The 14,181-nt window shown below is 37.7% G+C and overlaps 1 protein-coding gene across 4 annotated transcripts in view; it reads left to right on the forward strand.

The window, feature by feature from the left end:
* The window catches only part of LOC140726641 (short transient receptor potential channel 6-like), a 138,272-nt gene that overhangs the window by 90,657 nt on the left and 33,434 nt on the right, over window positions 1–14,181 (forward strand). For 3 of the 4 annotated variants that reach the window (XM_073043273.1, XM_073043274.1, XM_073043271.1), the window contains exons 6-7: window positions 8,232–8,462; window positions 12,206–12,470. In XM_073043273.1, coding sequence (XP_072899374.1) covers window positions 8,232–8,462; window positions 12,206–12,470 — 496 coding nt within the window. The remainder of the gene's footprint in view (window positions 1–8,231; window positions 8,463–12,205; window positions 12,471–14,181) is intronic. The other variant, XM_073043272.1, reaches the window with a different exon arrangement.

A 14,181-nucleotide genomic window follows, 5' to 3' on the forward strand; every position in this document is an offset into this window, starting at 1 on the left:
ATCGAGTAAGAAATAGTCAATTCTAATGAAGGTATGGTGAACATGTGAGAAAAAAGAATAATCTCTCTCCGTAGGATGAAGGAAACGCCATATATCAGAGATACCAAAATTAGAGAGAAATGATTGGATAGCTAAGGCAGATTTAGTAGGTGATCTGGTAACAGAGGACGATCGATCCAGATTAGGATCCAACCAACAGTTGAAGTCACCACCCAGTATAAGAGAGTATGAGTTTAAGTCTGGTAGTGAGGAAAAAAACCATTCAAAAAAGTTAACATCATCAAAGTTGGGGGCATACAGGTTTGCTAGTGCAACTTTAGTGTTATAAAGTTTACCAGAAACAATAATAAAATGGCCATTTGTATCAGATATTTTATTATGGAGTTCAAAAGGAATATTTGAGTTAATAAGAATGGAGACTCCCCTAGCTTTAGCGGCAAAGGATGAATGAAAATGCTGACCCACCCACTTTGACAGAAGCCGGGAGTTATCAAAACAATGAATATGAGTTTCTTGAAGGAAAGCAATATCAGCTTTGAGTTGTTTGATATGTGAGAATACCTTCCTCCTTTTAACAGGGTGATTCAATCCCTTTACATTCCAGCTCACGAATTTAAGTGCACTAGCCATTATCAATTACTAATGCATAAAAGGCAGCAGGCATATAAAAAGTCAAGCAGTACAATAGCAGTCTGGGAGCAGAAATGTAAACATAGATTCATAAAATCAAAACATATACGTGTCCTGAGCAATAAAGAGAAACAATAAATACAGTGAGTGATGTTGGAACTGTAAAATCACCCCACCCGCACAACCCAAAACTAGACGGCTACCAAAACAAGTAGCTAGCTCTACCAAAAAATTAACCCAAATACAACTTCCAGATCTGTGTCATTAACAGCTGTTCCGTATAAATACTATAGCAAATAGTAACTAGTTTACGCACTAGAAAACATAACTACAGATTAGAACACCTTCTGCAGAAATATAAAACTTAATACAGAGAAAATCGGGAGAAAACCAAAACTAACCTACCCGCGAAAAATTATAGAAGAATAAAGTAAGAGAAAGGGGAAAAAAAGGTAAAAAAAAAAGAAGAAAGGGAAATTTATAAATTCAAGATGAGTATTTATCAACCATTTACAGAGGAGAGAAAAAAATTCAGAGATTAGAAAAAAGGGTGAAGAAAAGAATAAATAAATAAATATTTAAAAAAGGAAAAATAAATCAGCAATTAAACTGTGAACCAACAAACAGGGAGGCCTTCACTAAAGACTTCAAACCTCCAAAACAAGTTAGAGTCAGTTGTAGAACTCTGTAGATAAAGTTATACAAGAATAAAATAGATTACACACACACCAAATCCAGGGAGAGATTGTCAACAACCCTTAGAGTTTCAATGAATAATGTCTGAATGATTCACGTAAAGCCTGAGTCCAGAAAAAGTAATTTTACTACGAGGAGTACTTATCCACCATTTTAGGAGGTCCGATCGGGTTCCGAAGATGACTGGATAGCCGGAAGACTTGCCACAAATGCTTCAGCTTCCTTCGCTGATATAAACCACTTGTATTTTCCAGTATTAAGCTTGATTCGTAGATCAGCAGGAGTACGAAGAGAGGGTTTAAAACCACGATCAAAAAGCACTTTCATTGCGCCTTTAAACTCAGCGCGCATCTTTAAGGTCTGGGGTGCAAAATCTTCCACAAAGCGAATGGTTGTATTCTGGAAAGAAAAAGAACCTCTGCGACGTGCCTCCACAATCAGACTGTGTTTTACCTGGTATTGATGGAAGCACAAGATTACTGGTCGCAGGCGGGAGCCCAGAACTCCGGGGGGAATGTAGACTCTGTGTGCCCGTTCGAGCTCAGGTGGGTTCGGAAGCAAATCTTTCCTGAATATCTCACAGAGAAACTTGGCGAAAAACTTCACTGTTGGTCCCTGTTCGGTGGCCTCTGGTAATCCAAGAATTCTAAGATTGCAGCGTCTGCTACGATTTTCGAGATCCACCATTTTGGAAAGGAGTTTGTTACATTTTCCCTCTAAGCTGGAACAGAGAGTCTCCAGGTATCGAACACGGCTTTCTAAATCTTCAGAAGTCGAATCGATGCGAGATAAGTGTTCAGCATGTTTGTCCACTTTATCGTTGATCCGATCCAGTTTGTCTTCCAACTGTTTGAAAGCGGTTTTGAATTCCTTTAAAATTTTGTCTCGGAGCTGTACGAGCGCAGCCAGGGTCTCGTCTGAGGGAGCCGTAGCTTCCTTTCTCCCGGATTTAGAACTCTTGTTAGACATTGTAAGTTAGATGTGTTCACAGGCAAGTAAGAGATACCAAAAAAGTTCCTAATTAAGGTTTAAGAAATGGAGACATTTAGTGCAAAGGTAGCAACCGTAACGGAACAAAAGTTCGGAGCAGCTAAGCAATCACCATCTTACCGGAAGTTCATGGCCAACTTTTTAATGTACTGTATGCTTAGCAGAAATAATAAACAATGATCTTTACAGTTCTAAGAAAGCAAATGCCAAATGCAATTAATTTAAAGAGAAATAGATAAATCAGTCAAGTTCTTTCTCAGCAAAACTATTTTACTATTTAATTGGCAGGAAGGTTAAACAAGACCAACAGTTGCGATTTTTGGTTTAGACATTAGGCATCAAATTGTAACACACTCTAAACTGTTCTTCTGCTGGAGTCCTGTTAGTGGCAGTGCTGTGCTGTTACAGATTTTCAACTTAATGACACTTAAGCTGTTTATAAAGCTCACACTATACTTTGTGAAATAAAATTTATCACTAGGAATTGACTTACATTTACAGAACATGAAACTCAGTTAGAGGTCCAAGAGAATTCTGGAGTAAAAGTACCCGATTCATTGCAAACATACATTTGATTAATTCAGGGAAGATACATCTATAACTAATTAACTGCTGCCTTCTTAGCCATTTTTTGTTGAGTATTAGCTAAACAGTTTTCAGATTGGCATCAGATTATTTTAGGTTTGTTCATAAGTGTCTGGATTTACTGCTACAAACCACTTATTGGCCTGGCCTACCATAATTAATTATCTCTTGGTATCTAGCTCATGGAAATTGTTAACTGTACTAATGTGCTGGGCATTAAGAAGCAGCACTTACCTATCTGAGGATTACATTAAATCAAGCCTTTGACCGTCTGACTGCCTCACTGGATGCCTTAATTGTAATTTTGTGTAATTTTATACAACATTTTAGAAGAAATTAATTGGAGTATGTAATACTCAGCACCATAAATACAGCAGGGTATGGAAATGCAATTGATAAAATTCAGCAAAAGGCAAAACTGCAGGTTGCAAAGCTGCATTTTGTTGTGATCTGTCCCCTGAGGGATCAATTACTTGTGATAATTTGTATTGAACCTAGTTCCGAGGGGTTTGATTCTCTGCATATTATCTCATTTAATACGGAGCAATACAGAACCGCAATCGCTGTTGAGGAAATTAAAGGCTGGGGTGAGGATCCACATGGCAACGTGGGTTCACATTCTTACTCGGCTATTTAAGTCACACGCAACAGCGAAGATCACCCATACTCACTTAGGACTAAGATTTCATAATAACAATGAACTTGGGCTGTACTGAGATGGGTCCATGGTGCTTAGGAAGCCATTTGCTTCCTGCTTTCTTTGTGATTCTTGAATAGGTATTTTTGGCACACCTCTGCTACTTGGCGGATACACAATGTTCTATTCTTGGAAAGCCTGGATTGAATTAATAGTTTTGTCAATCTCCCTCCTCTATGTTGATTCATCACCACCTTTGATTCAGGCAACAACACTGTCAGCAAACTTTAATATGGCATTGGATCTGCACTTGACTTCTGTCATAGACACAAAAATTGAGTAGAGCTTGGACTAAGGCATCTGAATAAAAACTGAGAAATACGCAAGATCTTTTTGCCCCATGAACGTTACTCTGTAATTGTAGCAATTTTAGTCTTTTTTTTATAATCTTTGAATAATTTACATCATCTGTAATTCTTCAAAAACCAAAGCCTGGTGTCGTCCCATCACAACTTCCTGCTTTCCCTTATCCTTCTTGCCTTTGATTTTATTGATGTTCAGATTTATTTATCGCATGTACGTCAGAAATACGGTGAAATGTGTTGTTTGCGCTAGCAACCAACACGACTAAGGATATGCTGGGAAGAACCCACAAGTGACCCCGATAGTCAGCTTCAGTCTTTTTCATACCTCTGCCCAACCATTCCATTCACTTACAAATCTCAGAATTTAGAAATCAGCCCTCTATTTTTCAAAATTCATCTTTAATGAAGAGCAATAAAACTGCCATGGAAAATAATGGTCAATTAATTGATATTAACTTCAGAAGATTATTCATTTTTTAAAAAAATCACAAAATGCTGGGAAAGCACAGCAGAGAAACAGAGCTGAAATGTCAATTTGAAAACCTTCAGAATGGTGTGCATTCATCATCGTTTCTGTTGCTCGCCTCACACGTTGGACATGTTTACAGGGAAATCCATAGGATTATAAAGAGAAAAGTAATGATGAGTTTAGAATGAAATCAAAAGTGCAGTGAGGGAGGTTTTTCATCTGGCAGGAAATAAACAAATTTTAGGCAATTTTATATTGATTTCTATAATGCAGGGTAGAGCATTCAGTGGAGGTCACCTGATGGCTGAGGTTGAATAGAAACTTGGTAGAGCTTGCATTCAGGATTGCAAAACAAGGGGTAGACTGAGGTAAAACAGCTGAGAAATTTGAGAGCAAGGACAATACAGAACATGAGTTCAGTTCTCTGGCAGAAACAACCATTCAGGACATCAGATAACATCATGAACTCTTGCACTTTATCTACTCAAGATACAATCAACTAGTTACTAATGCAAATTTTGTCTTGTTGAACTATTTTTACATAAACTAGACTGAATTGTATTGGTGTTTACACCATTATCCTCTCATTGTGATTAAAATTATTGAGCAAATAAATCTTTTCTTATGAAATATTAAGATTAATTGGACAATAAAACCAAGAATAACAATTGTTTATTAATCTTATACACATCAAAGGGGCATTGAAATATCAAGTATGTAAATAATTAGTAGAGAAATATTTGGCTAAGTAATAACAGTTTAGAAAGCTTATTCACTTGTGCCAAATTAATTCAACTTTGATTGGCTGCTATAAATCCTTCATTTTGAACAGTGTCTGTGATTGTTATGAGTTGCTATGAGCAATTAAAGATGAGATTGTTTTGAAAACATAAATAGCATAAAATAATTGAAAAGCAAAATAGTGTAGATGCTGGAAATTTCAAACAAAATCTTCAATCTGATAGCTAATTTAGGAGCCTAGAGGTAATGTTGCAGTTATATAGGACCCTGGTCAGACCCCACATGGAGTACTGTGCTCAGTTCAGGTTGCCTCACTAATGGAAGGATGTGGAAGCCATAGAAAGGGTGCAGAGGAGATTTACAAGGATGTTGCCTGGATTGGGGAGCATGTCTTATGAGAATAGGTTGAGTGAACTCAGCCTTTTCTCCTTGGAGCAACGGAGGATGAGAGGTGACCTGACAGAGGCGTATAAGATGATGAGAGGCATTGATCATGTGGATAGTCAGAGGCTTCTTCCCAGGGCTGAAATGGTTGCCACAAGAGGACACAGGTTTAAGGTGCTGGGGATTAGGTACAGAGGAGATGTCAGGGGTAAGTTTTTTACTCAGAGAGTGGTGAGGGTGTGGAATGGGCTGCCTGCAACGGTAGTGGAGGCGGATACGATAGAAACTTTTAAGAAACTTTTAGATAGATACATGAAGCTTAGCGAAATAAAGGGCTACATGTAAGCCTAGTAATTTCTAAGGTAGGGACATGTTTGACACAACTTTGTGGGCTGAAGGGCCTGTATTGTGCTGTAGGTTTTCTATGTTTCTATATTTCTAATGAGATAAATATATGAAAGTATCCTAGCTAATGCTTGCAGGTAATAATGTGTGCAAAGTTTGTCTTACCTACCCTTTATAAAGTAACCTTTATAATTGTCCAGCACACTGAATAACTTTAGTAGATATGGGTGCGTAAAGCAGACAAATACTGTACCACAGAAATTGTGCTGAATTTGATTTTTTTTTGATGCAGATACCTGTTTTAGCACTTTCAGCCATGGTTTATTAATGGAAAAGGACAATTGGGACCAAAACTTTGTGATTAAATTTAACTTCTAAACTAGCTGCAGGAAGGATAGTGCTAGATGTCAGTGTAATGACCCTTTATCCTCTGAACCTCTATTTAGTTCTATTCTTTCTAGATCCCCTGTTGCTGGAAGAGTGCATTTTCTATACCAATATTTGTATTAGGTTGCATTGTCAAACCTCAGGGTAACGTGAACATTTAAATGTCACACCTAGATTTCTTTGTATCCGTCTGGTCTCGCCAAACAGTTTTATAATTTCTTTCTTATTGGAAATTTGTCTCCTGTGTTTGTAATGGAGTTCCAGATAAAAAAAATTCCTAAATCTAATGCATTAAATTTAGCAGTGAACACTATTGAAAAGCACACCTAGAACTAAACTAATTGCTAAGTAGATGGAGTACCCTCTGATGGGGCAGAGCTGCATTTCGTTAATGAACTCATACCTTTCTCATCATTCAGCAAGGTGGATTTTGAGCCAGTGGACATAGGCTCAAAATCTAGTCAACATCAGTGGAGAAGATTGCATCATAGAATGGAGGGTGAGGATGCAACTGGGATTTTGAATGCATCCGGGCTTATAAAAGGTTGTTGGAGAAAGTATCGACAACATTTGGGATTTGGCTGCCAAATTTTGGCGCAAACAAGCAAACTACAGAAGTTCTTTCAAACTAATTCAAAAATCCTCTTCAGACTACTGGTAATAAGTAAAAGGTGGTTTTGAAAATGCTCAGCAGTGACTTATTTGAAACTATTCAGCTGGTTGTTGTCAGGGGAGACTATTGGATGATGTATTATCCATCAAGATGACATGTAGTCTGTAATGCAAGGAAGATAATTCTCAATTAGACCTCTGGTGAATCTCTAGGCACCAGCTGGTAGTGCATTCTTCACCTCTTTTGCCAAGATGGCATGTTACGCTAATCACTAGCCAAGCCATCATTTTGTTTGACTATCTTAGTTTGTGAACAGCTGGGCAAGGAGAGGTCTTGACTTATAACAAAATCACTGCCAGTAGCTCTAAGCTTCATAACTCAGTATCAGATGTATCCATGAAATTGAGGCCAGAGTTTTGAAGATTTTGCAGAGAATCACACTTAGCTTGACAAAGTTATGGCTTGTCCATGTTTTTTTTATATGAACTAATCTTTGTCCTTTATAGACTGCAATGGCTTCCATGAAATTCCCTTTAGATTTCATTCTGGAACATCAGAAATGTTGATAAAAGAAAAGGCGGCATTCCACTGGGTGCAGAAAATACTTTTTAGTTACTTAAGAGATGGAAAGACTAAAGTCAAGTGATATCTCCTCCTCTTATCTTTAACATGCATTCTCATGTTAACTAGCTCATTTATGATCAGAGGATGGAGACAGAAGATTTTTCTGATGCTGGAATCTGGAGCAACAGACAATCTGTGAGAGGAACTCAACAGGTTTAACAACATCTGGGTGGGAGGTGGTGAAGACATAGGAATTGGAAAAATGTTTCTTCAAAGTCACGTACTTTGTTGCGACTTCATAGTGGAGAACTTCCATTCCTCCCACAGGTGCTGCCCAACCTGTCGAGTTCCTCTTGCAGGTGCTTTTTGCTAGACTTGAAAGAAGGTGTGCATGCAGATTTTTTATTTTTGCAAGATGGTAAAGAAATCAATTGTGACTTAAAATAAATCATGCTGACACCATTGAAGTGTATTGTTGAGAGTTCATTTAGTTTAGGGATGTTGGGTGTGTAGTAGGAAGTGTTTCTGCCAAATAGCATTGTATCATTCGTCTGTTCCAATGACCCCCACATAACATCTCACTTATGAACTTCAGCAAGTTAATTGTAGGTGGAAAATTATCAAAAATAATTAAAATTTAAAAATATAGCACAAAATTATATTTGTGACTGGTTAACCTGAATTCACATGTCAGATGTCGTAGCCAGTAAGCCCATGAGCCTCCAACTTTAATCCGTTATTCTGCATATCCACCATCTATTACAAGTACACATTTTGTAATGATTAAATGATTGGAGTTAACCTTTTTGTTTTTTCTTCCTTCAGGGATGATCTGGTTGGAATGTAAAACAATGTGGTCCCAAGGCCCAGGAGAATATTGGCTGGAACTATGGAATTTATTAGACTTTGGAATGTTGGCCATCTTTGCAGCATCCTTCATTGCACGGTTTATGGCATTTTGGCATGCTTCCAAGGCACAGAGTTTTGTGGATGAAAATGTTAAAATGGATTTAGCTAATGTGACTCTTCCAAAAGAAATACAGTACTACACTCTTGGTCAGTTTAATAGCTTCACCTATCAATCCTTATTATGCCAATTAATCTGTATTAGGGTTTTACAGAGACACAGAGAAACACACACTTTATTGTTTAATTACATGTTTCTAACTGAAGACTGATATTGCTTTAGGAATAGAACTCTGTATTACTCATTCAAATTTCTGGACATATAGATATAATAATTTTCTAAATTGCAATGTTATGATTTCAGGTGGTGGAATAAGGTCAGTTCACAAACCCAATATTAAAAATATTTGCTACAATAAACAAAGAATTAACACGTAGAGTGGACATGCTTATGTAGTATTGCAGCAAACTAGTTCTGTTATCTGAGTACTAAATTGGCTTTAAAAAGTAATTTTAAGGACTATTTCCTGAATACCTTGATTTGGTTATGTGAAATCTTAACATGAACATTTGCCATTTCTGTGAAGCTAAAGCTGACTTCTATGCAGATATAGATTATGTGAAATTAATCCAAAGCTAGGAACATACTCGTACTTGGGTGTGAGAATTCCTGGGTTCCCACTGCAACTGCAGTAAAGCAGACCCTAAGCTCAGTGAAGTCAAAGGAGCCTGATCTTCAGAAAACTAAACATGAGCTTACTTAAATAATCTGGTGTGACAAGCATGGGGTTTATGATGACAGGATGTCAGGTGATGAGGGAAGGGAGTAAATTTCATCCTCAACAGAATCCAAATTATTGAGCTGAGCAAGGTCTCTGTAGAGGGATGACAAGACTGCTGCTTTGGAAAAAGGATGTCAAACATTGAACTAAGAAAGTGATGAGATGGGGCTGCTAGCCCAGTGTAGAGAAAAGAAGGGTTAAATTGTTCTCGTACTAGAGATGATGCCAGGGCTTACAGAATCACTAACAGCCTGGAAGGAGAGGGCTATGTCTGCGAGTGAGATTTTGCAAGAATGTTTACAGTGGCTATGGAAGTTTATTGTTCTCATAAGGTCAGTAAAGGAGTATTTTCCAATCTATGATAGTAACTTAATCACAAAGAAATGCAAAGGAGCTTTTCTTGGTATAAAAAGTGAAAGATGTACTGATCTTGAATCTTGATGACCTGCCTCGAATGTTAAGAAGATTTATTAGAGTACAGAGTGTTTTTTGTGAAGGCATAGGTCATAAATGGGCTGACACATCAAAATTATTACTTTTGCATAAATGTGCAAATTGAGACTTGCTCAGTTATTTTCTACCTCTTTTGCTTGGATCTGCTGCTTGTTCTTCATAAACCAGGTGCTCTGTAACACCTGTGTTATTGTTATTTCAGAAACAGGCATTCACCTCTCCTCATTGTAAGGTCGTAGGTCATTTAAGATATTAGAACACCCTGAATTTTGCTGTAGTTAAAGCAGCAAACCATCATGGTTTCCCACTGCTACTCTGTGAAATTGTCAATGTATATGTGTTTTCTTAGTCTGGCTTAGAACACAAATCTCTAAGATTCTGTTAGTGATTGTGTGACTCCAAAGCTGCAATGTTCACCCATCATTTCTAATTAAATCAAGGAGAATTTTTTTTGTGCCGGGAAATATATTGCTTGTTACTTGATCTGTAATTATTTATTACTTGGCCAACTATCTGACAGTAATTTTTTCTGAACGTATTGTGATCGATTAATATAAATCTTTTCAAATGTGGCATTTTAAGACTGCTAAGTAGATTCTTAAGGTTATATTTGAAAATCCAGATCATGTGTACAGTGGTGCAGTCTTTATGTAGTAGTTCATATAAAGATTAAAAATTTAATTAAAACGTTCTTCCTGATTTAATATACGTGAAAATCCTTTAATATGATTGGCTGTTCAGCCAGCTTGATGACATCGCATCTGCCGGTGCCAACAATATCACTGATGTAATGTCTGACAACAACAGAGTTCATAGAAGCAGCAGAACCCATTGCAAAAGTTGCTAGATCCTTCTGGGTAGATATCCTCAAGCTCAGCTGCAGGCTTCACTAGTGCATTCACACTCTGCGCTGTAAATCAGAACTCAGTACAGGGTGAATGACACTTGCCTGACAGCGATGCCTTCCTTTAAAAATCCAGACTGCTTCTCAATCCTTTGTATTCGGGTATAGTCCTGCCCAAGGTTGGGTGCATGAAGAGAAAGACCTAAAGAAGCAAAATTGGTATAAAATGTAGAACAAATGGAGGTGTTTTAGAGTAATCAGAGAATTGATTTGTCTATAACTTCATGATAATTTATTCTTGGAATATTGAATTCATAAAGTGTACATGTGCAGAATATTAATGGGGTGGGTACAGTAAGTCAACAAACACGGTAAGGCCCCTGACAACTTCTATATAGATCACTAGACATAAATATTTCTCTCCCTCCTTCCAGACTTTCTTTTTTCATCCTCTAGCTTCCAGTGTTGGGAGCAGCCAAAACTTCATTCTCGCACCAAAGTTTTCTAAATTGTAAATGGCCATAGAAAGCAGTACAAGTGAAAAGTCATCTAGATTTCAATGTCTTTAAATCAAAACGACATCAAAGTGAAAAAGCATCTGGTTAATCAAGAGCAGACAAGGAGGGAGGGCAGATTCTTTCCGTAACATGCAATACCATGTTAAGCTGCTTCTAATGAGCTGGTTTACAATGTTATTGCCAATAACTCAGAAAAGCACTATTCCCAGAAACAGTTGGCCCAATCAACAAAGTTTCAAGGAGGGTGACATTCACTGCAGATAAGAGTGCAAAATGGCCAGTACAGACTGCTGTCCATTGACATCAATGAACCTATGAACTACTGTGCCAGTGGTCTCTATCATTTAGTCTAACATCTGGTTTGCTGCCCATAGATAATTAAGCATAAGGGTTTTGAGCTGATGAACTCTTTTAGCATTCATTTCCATTGAAAATCAGCTAGATAATTTCCAATAAACAGGCCAGCTTTGTGGTTTTCCTTGGACCCCTACTGACCCTGACCACTTGACTGAGACTCCTTTGATGATGCATCTTCAGGGATGTGATTGCCCTCCAATGTGATTATGTAGTAACTTTATTGATGTTTGTAAAGATTGTTTAGAGTAAATTGTGCTTTAACCTGCCAACCTGTTTTGATCCTGTTTATGCTGATGGCGTATTTCCCCAGGGTACACAATGAAACATTACAATTTTGGCTCTTTTGGTGCTTTCAAACATACTTTGCAATGTAACACACTGTGTGGTAAAATTCTTGTTGATGATATTGCACTTGATCTTTGTGAGTGAGACAGTGTATTAGACAAAGTATAGGAGTAATGATCTGAAAGCTTCTCTCTGAATGGTAATTGTTCCCTTTCCTTACATTGTATTCTCTTCTGACAAAAGAAGCCTGATCTACAGAGGAAAACGATTTTTAAAAAATCATGTGTAACAGTACTGATTCTGTGTTTGGTGTTGTCCTCACCAAGAACACTGTGTAATGGTGTTGTGGCCATTGCTTCTAATCCATGGCTCTCTTGACTGGCTTTTCACCATTGAGCCAACAATGCCAAACTATTAACAGATATACAATATGTCCATCCTAGTTGCCAGTAACTGAACCTGCCTTCAGCAAGCCAGATAAATTTGCTTTGTTGCTGTGCTATGCAGCAGCTTCAAAATAAACAGACTAGTAACCTCCCCCAGTAAAGAGCATTTTGAATATTTTAGACAGCATAAGATTTTGGGATTTATAACCAATATATATTATATCAAAGTGAGGTAGAACTAATACTGTCTTTTAAATGTTCCTTCCAGCTCGAATGGAGTGGCGCCCATCTGATCCTCAACTCATCTCGGAAGGTTTGTATGCAATAGCTGTTGTGTTGAGCTTCTCCAGAATTGCATACATTCTTCCAGCTAATGAAAGCTTTGGACCTTTACAAATATCACTTGGACGAACTGTGAAAGACATTTTCAAATTCATGGTCATATTCATCATGGTTTTTGTGGCCTTCATGATTGGAATGTTTAATCTTTATTCACACTACCTTGGAGCAAAAAAAAACAATGCGTTTACCACGTAAGTACTGCTCAAACTTCAGTTCTTTTGATGAATTGCTTGCATCTTGATATCTTGGAGAAGATTGTCATAGAGCAGGTGTTTCCCCCCCCCCCTTAATAAAGGTAGAGCATTCCTATGAAACCTTTCTTAAGCCGAAATGGCGTAAAGTGAAGAACCATTAATTTATATGGGAAAAATTTTTGTAAAAGCAAAAATCCTCTTTGTAATGTGAAAACAGGTTACTAATGCAGGTCTTTTGCAAAAGCGAAGTGGCGTAAAGCAAACATTCATAAAGCGGGGGGACTCCTGTACCTTTAAATTCATTAAAGATCTTTGAAAGCTTACCTAGTTAACACTCAGATTCATTAACTTGAACTGTTATATCAATTAGCCTTCCTGTTGAGACCTAAATTATTTGCATAAGGTGAGCTCAGTTAAATGTTGTTAAGAAAGAAAAATTGACTTGACTGATGCCAAAGAATTGGAGTTTTATCCAAATAAACTTTGAAAATGATTGCTGTAAACTACTGAAGTAATAAAGTAATAAACCTTAATAACTTTCCTTAAACTTTAATAACTTGGACTTTATTTTAAGTTAGACTTTTTTTGTTGCCCATGTTACAATGATAACCTGAACAGATAGCTAAATTTTGGAATTGGGTTATAAAATATGGCCAATCACATATTGACACTTTTCTACAGATTGGTTAAATTTCTACTGATGGTTATATAGACATTTATCTTGGGTTCTAGCATTGGGGTTGGAGATGTGTATCAGGCGGGAAGATGGGGTGAGCATGGATGTCCAGGTAATGGAGGAAATGTGGGTAAGGGCAGCCTCAATGGTGAACGAAGGGAACACCGTCCTTTGAAGAAGGAAGACTTCCCACCACCTAAAGCCTCCTATTCCAACACATCATTCGGCACAATGTCGGCCATCTTCAATGTGATCCTATCAAAAAAACATATTTACCTCCCCCAACTCTATGCTTTCCACAGGGATCGCTCACTCCATGATTCTCTTGTCCAATTGACCATCCCCATTAATCCCTTTTCTGGCACATGAGCACATAATGCAGGGGTAGGGCAGTCACTTAGAACTAGCAGAATAAGGAACCTGCCTGAAGAAAGTCTGATACATTGTGCCAAACAATAGCCAGTGACCAGATTTAACAGAACAGAGTACTGCTTCCCCTTGATGTTTAGCATCAACTTCCTACCATCCTGGGTCTATTTCACTTATCCAAAACTTAACTAGACCAGTCATTCCATTAACAAGACTTCTAGAAGATATCAGAGTTTGAGTATTTAACACTGAGACTTAATTCATCCCTTCCAAGTGCCTTCCCACTATCGGTAAAACTCAAGAGTGATAGAATATTATCCATTTTCTTTATTGGATCTGCACTCATAAGACCCAAAAACAATTAGGGCAAGACATTCTGGTTTCTTGCCACACCATCTATCACCTTACATACTCCTTACCTCCTCCATTAATGCTTGTGGTATATTTCAACAACTACATACTGTTGCCACTCCACTGATGACGTCTTTGAGGGCAGTAACCGTGAAAAGAGGTGAGGAAGCACAAGACAATTCCAAGTCTCAGACATCCCACCTTTGAAAAGTAGACGGACCTCTCTGTTATCATTGATTAAAATCCTGGAGTCTTTGATTTAACGGTAATGACTGTATGGCATCAAGAAGCAACTTATCGGTCTGGATCAGA

This window comes from Hemitrygon akajei, chromosome 4 (genome assembly GCF_048418815.1).
Source record: "Hemitrygon akajei chromosome 4, sHemAka1.3, whole genome shotgun sequence".
Taxonomy (NCBI): Eukaryota; Metazoa; Chordata; class Chondrichthyes; order Myliobatiformes; family Dasyatidae; genus Hemitrygon; species Hemitrygon akajei.